The sequence below is a fragment of the Beta vulgaris genome, chromosome 8 (genome assembly GCF_026745355.1).
Source record: "Beta vulgaris subsp. vulgaris cultivar EL10 chromosome 8, EL10.2, whole genome shotgun sequence".
NCBI lineage: Eukaryota > Viridiplantae > Streptophyta > Magnoliopsida > Caryophyllales > Amaranthaceae > Beta > Beta vulgaris.
In genome coordinates, this window is record NC_079209.1 from 22,325,820 (window position 1) to 22,331,262 (window position 5,443).

The 5,443-nt window shown below is 42.0% G+C and overlaps 1 protein-coding gene and 1 non-coding gene across 2 annotated transcripts; both read right to left on the reverse strand.

Moving 5' to 3' along the window:
• Window positions 1-456: 456 nt before the first annotated feature.
• Window positions 457-1,224, reverse strand: LOC104883668 (uncharacterized). Its single transcript, XM_010668216.1, has one exon. It carries the CDS (start codon window positions 1,222-1,224, stop codon window positions 457-459), a length of 768 nt encoding a protein of 255 aa, XP_010666518.1.
• Window positions 1,225-4,029: 2,805 nt separating this feature from the next.
• LOC125492965 (small nucleolar RNA R71) lies at window positions 4,030-4,136 on the reverse strand. Its single transcript, XR_007269352.1, has one exon. It is a non-coding gene; the product is annotated as a small nucleolar RNA R71 (small nucleolar RNA).
• Between the last annotated feature and the right edge of the window lie 1,307 nt (window positions 4,137-5,443).

The window sequence follows — 5,443 nt, forward strand, 5'->3', positions numbered from 1 at the left end:
CAACACTGCTTCAGTAACATCAGCTCCCACAATCTGCCATGCTTTTTTGTAAAACCAACTGGTATACCCATCTGGACCAGGAGCTTTGTTGTCTTCAATATCCATTAGTGCAGCCTTCGCATCCTCTGCATTTAAACTCCTGCACAACTCAGCATGCTGTTCAGGATTTAGAAGCATCCCCTCTTTCACAATAGTTGAGCTCACCTTAGTCCTCTTATCATCACGGGAACCAAGAAGGCCTTTATAGAAATGCAGAAAAGCCTCTTCAACTTCTTGCTGATTATCCACCCAAACACCTTGCATATTTTTTAACCTATGAACATGATTATGAGATCTCCTTTGCTTCAAACATGCATGGAAATATGCTGTATTAGCATCCCCTCCACCTAGCCACTCCTGCTTTACCTTCAGTTTTAAGTAACTCATCCTAGCCTTATTCAGTCTATCATAATTACCTCAGAACACCTCTTCTTGAGTATGCAGATCAATATCCTGAGGCCTAGCATGTATTTTTGTTTGGATTCTCTTCAGATCACCAGCTGCCCTCTCAGCTTCATTCTCCACATCTGAAAACCTAGCTGTATTCAACTCTTTAAAGGACTGTTTCAGAGCTTTAAGCTTCACAACTAGCATGTACATAGGCACACCATAAACTCTCTTTTGCCACCCACACTCAACAATATCTCCAAAGCTTCCATCCTGACACCACATATTGAAAAACCTAAATGGCCTAGGTTTAGTCAATACTCTATTATCCAACTTAACCACACAAGGGCAGTGATCAGAGATACTCTCAGGGTAGAAGGTGCAAGTGGCTCCTGGAAACATATCTTCCCACATCTCATTCACACAAATTCTATCAATTTTCGAAAACACTCTATCCACACCCTCTTGTTTGTTAGACCAAGTGAAAAAGGGGCCAGAGCACACTGCATCATGAAGCTCACAGTCCCTAAGACATTGTCTAAACGGTCCCACTTCCTCCATTGACATAGCAGACCCTATCCTTTCATCAAGGTTTAACACATTATTAAAATGACCCCTTATCAGCCAAGCACCTTGAATCCCTTTTTTAATGTCCACCAAGTCTTTCCACAACTGTTGTCTCCCAGCAGCATCATTTACACCATAGACTGCAGTGAGCCAAAATTTCTTACCAGAGGTTATATGTATTAGTTCACCATGAATAAATTGATCAGAGACCCTTAAAATGTTCACACCCATCCTATTTGGATCCCACATCATCCAAATCCTCCCCCCTGAATGAAACTGGTAGTTAGTAGTGATACTCCAGTTATTACTGATTTTAGGGAACACCTCAGGAAAATTACATGCTTTTACTCTTGTCTGCAACATAGCTAACAATCCCACAGAATGGTGATGTATCAAACTTCTCACATCTCCATGTTTATTGGGGCTATTTAGCCCTCTCACATTCCAAAATGCTATACTATCCATTTGGTATCAGTTCCTCACTCCCTCCACCATCCTTGTTCACAATTTCACCCTCCTTTTCCAGACTTTCCTCATTTTCGTGTGACTTCTCAACTATCCTGACCAATTCTTGATGTCCACCCCTAGTAACCTCCTCCTTATCACCCTGATTCTGCAGAGGACCAGGAACCTGGATTACTTCCTCCTCTCCCCCCTTGTTCTCCACTATTGTAGGCAATCTAGCTACTGTGGTAGTAGCATTTGCCATCCCATCTTCCCTACCAGCACTAACTTGCTTTTTGGCAACCCACACCTTCCTTGGTATTATCTTCCTTTGAGCTACCTCATACCTTTTTTGCATGCACTGTTCTACAGTATGTCCAATTCCATGGCAATCAGTACAGAAGATTGGTTTGCATTCATAAACCACCTTCTGTGATTGCATCTGGCCCTTCTCATCTTTAAATGATATTACTTCGGTAAACGTTTGATCCAATTTCACCTCTACCAGCATTCTAGCATATGAAAGGATATCTTTCTGAGCTGTGGCTTTATCAGTTCTAAGAGGAACACCAATCAACGAGGCCAACTTATGCAGAGCCCTCTGCACCCAATATTTTAGAGGTAAACCTGGTAGCTGAATCCAGGTGTGCACTACATGAATATTCTCAGCAAAAATATCCAGATCAGGTGTCCATCTCTTCACAATAACTGGTTTCCTATCATAGAGTATGGGCCCTGCCTCTATTGCCTTCTCTCGATCATCCACAGTCCTAAATCGCACCATAAACACCCCCTTGTCAAGCATCACCACTTTATGCACTCCATATGTTCTCCATACCCTGCGAATAAACCCATCCACTATACAAAAAGGAGGTTTCATCCCTAAAATGTAGCACACCACCGCAGACCCCTAGTAGTCAAGTTCAGGCTCACATCCTCCATATTAATATGCACCCCTTCCCCTTCCTTACTACTCCTATCACACCCCTGTTCATCATTTACATGGTCTACTATCCTACTACTTGAAATATCCAACCCCTCCTATGTGATATTATGAAATAATGAATGACGCCAACTAGTGTTACCTGGGTTACTTTCCAACTGCCTCATATGATAAGGAGAAGGATGTATTGGTGCTACTTGAGGAGTCTGAATCGAAGCCACCCAAGAGGAGGTTAGACTTCTAGCTACTTCAAATGCTGCTGCATCCTGCCTCGACGCCACCTGATCAATCTCATGCTCTTCCTGATCATTCTCTTCCTCTGACGTCCAACTTAGAGGAGCAACCTCCTGCAACTCATTTGTATCCTTGGATTTCCTTGCATCAGCTGTTTGAGGACCCTTCCCCAATATTTCCCTCGTAATATCAACCTTTTGTTTCTGCTTCTAGTTATTCTTCTGACCTCCATGGTTTTTTAGTTCCTTTTGCCATAGCATTCAGTAATCTGAGAAGCCAAAAAAGGAAGGAAATCAATCTCGAAAACCGCAAAACCCTAGAGAGAAGGCAGACATTCTCTCTCTAGTTTTTGTTTTATTAAAGTCCAATATTAATAAATGTGTGTTTCCTGATTTGTATTTCTATTGCTGCAATACTGAATCTACTTCGAGAGGAGATATACCGTATAGACTTTCAATTATTAGGCAAAGTGACCCTTGACTATGCGAGAGCGGCTGGGTGATCTTTGAGGGAGGTAATGTTCGAGAGAAATTACATGTGCCCTAGACAGTTGACTTACTAGGTGGTTATTATTTATCCCTGATTTGCTGAATTGTATGCATAGTGATCCATGATTCTAGTGCTTTATTAATATATTTACACCTTCATATTCAGTTCTGCTATTTGTTTAGTTTAGTAACACAACTCCATTCATCTGATTTCGTTAGTGTAATATTAGAGTTCATATACAATAATATAACTTCTCCCCGTGGATTCGATCCTGACTTCCCTGACTACTAGTTAGTGGACCTTAGGTTATTTTTGATTAGGTGATACGACTTTAGCATATCAAATTTTGGCGCCGTTGCCGGGGAGACGGTTTATTTTATTTTGTCTGAATTATAGTATTAAACTAACCTCTACTCTAAAGAACACCTGTTCTTTGGAGAATCTCACGTTTGTTTTAGTGTTTTTGGTGTATGAGCAGGAAATGGAAATCCTCAAATCTCATCCCGTTCGATCCGGAGATTGAAAAGACCGCTCGTAGACTCAGAAAGAAAACTAAAGAAGCTAAGCTGGCTGCAGGGACACCCTATTACTCGACCATCTCCTGATAACGTGCCTACTGGGGTACGGATGCCTACTATTGCTGCTACCAATTTTGAGATCAAGTCTCATCTGAATGTGGTTCAGAATAATCAGTTCGTTGGGTTACCATCTGAAGACCCAAATCAGCACCTGCAGAGATTTTTACAGTGTTGTGCTACTCAGAAGCAAGCTGGTGTTACTCCTGATGAGATGAAACCCTTTCTATTTGGGTTCTCTCTACGCGATAAAGCCTTGTTCTGGTATAATAAGCTGCCTTCCACCATCACAACCTGGCCAGAACTTTCCAAGATTTTTCTTATCAAGTGGTACCCTACTAGAAAACTGCCGATATGAGACATGCTATAGTTACTTTTACCCAAGTTCATGGTGAGTCTCTATATGAAGCTTGGGAGTGGTTCAAGGATCTACAGCGTCTATGTCCTCATCATGGGTTGGACCAGTGGTACTTGTGTCAGATTTTCTACACTAGAGTTGATGCAGATACACGACGGGTAATTGATGGAGCATCTGGTGCGTTCTTCATGGATAAAGCGATTGAGGAAGGGTATGAACTTTTGGAGAAGCTAACATCTAATCAAGCATCTACTATTCGTTCCTCTTTGAAAAAGGGAGGTAAACATGATGTTGAAGCCATTTCCCTACTGTTTGGGTAACTAGTTGCTCTAACTCAAAAGATTGATTCCCTGAAATTAGGTAATGATTCCCCCCATATGAGTGTTAACGCGATGGTTAGTGCTTCTAATTATAATGTGCATATATGTGATGCTTGTGGAATATCTGGGCACAACTCTCAAGAGTGTCCTGCGCTGGGAAATAACTGTGAGCCCGTCAATGCTTTCCTGTCACAACCTAGGAACCAGTTCAACCCATATTCCAACACCAATAATCCTGGGTTAAGACACCATCCAAACCTCTCATATAGGAGTACTAATGTGTTGAACCCTCCACCTCAACAACCATATCCGCCTCAACAACAGGGTCAACAATACCAATCTCCACAACAAGCTCCACCTGGTTTTCAGAGAAATCAAGCACCTCCACAGCCTGCTCCTACTGCTGACCCAGCCATGACAGAGTTGAAGAATATGATGTTCCAGATGCAAAAGGGTTCAATGCTTTTCAAGCTGACACAAAAGCTCAACTGGAAAATTTAGGCACGCATAACAAGATGCTGGAGACTCAACTAGCTCAGTTGGCTAGTTCTTCTGATAGTAGGCCACCTGGGCCTTACCTTCACAATAATGCAACCGAGGGACACTGCCAATGCCATCACTCTTAGGAGTGGAACACATTATGATGGTCCCCCAATGCCTAAGGATGGTTTGGTTGAGCCAGAAAAAAATGCAGACGTCACTGAAACTTCGTCAGCTCCTGAGGCTACCACCAACACAAATGCAGAGAAGCAGATAGTACCTAAAAAAAATTCCTCCACCACTCCTGCGATAAAGGTACCATTCCCCACTCGTCTATCAAAGAATAAGCTGGATCACCAACTTGGTAAGTTTATGGAGGTAGTGAAGAATCTTCAGGTAACTGTCCCATTTACTGAACTCATTACTCAAGTACCTGCATATGCTAAATTTTTGAAGGAAATTTTGACTAGGAAAAGAGCCTTTAATGCAGTAGAAACTGTTGCCTTTACTGAAGAATGTAGTGCTCTTTTGCAAAATCAATCCCCTCCTAAATTGAAAGATCCGGGGAGTTTCTCCATCCCTTGTAATATTGGCACCATATTTATTG

Coding starts and splice junctions, on each gene's coding strand:
- LOC104883668 (XM_010668216.1), bottom strand. CDS start 1,224: ATGGGTGTGAACATTTTAAGGGTCTCTGATCAATTTATTCATGGTGAA.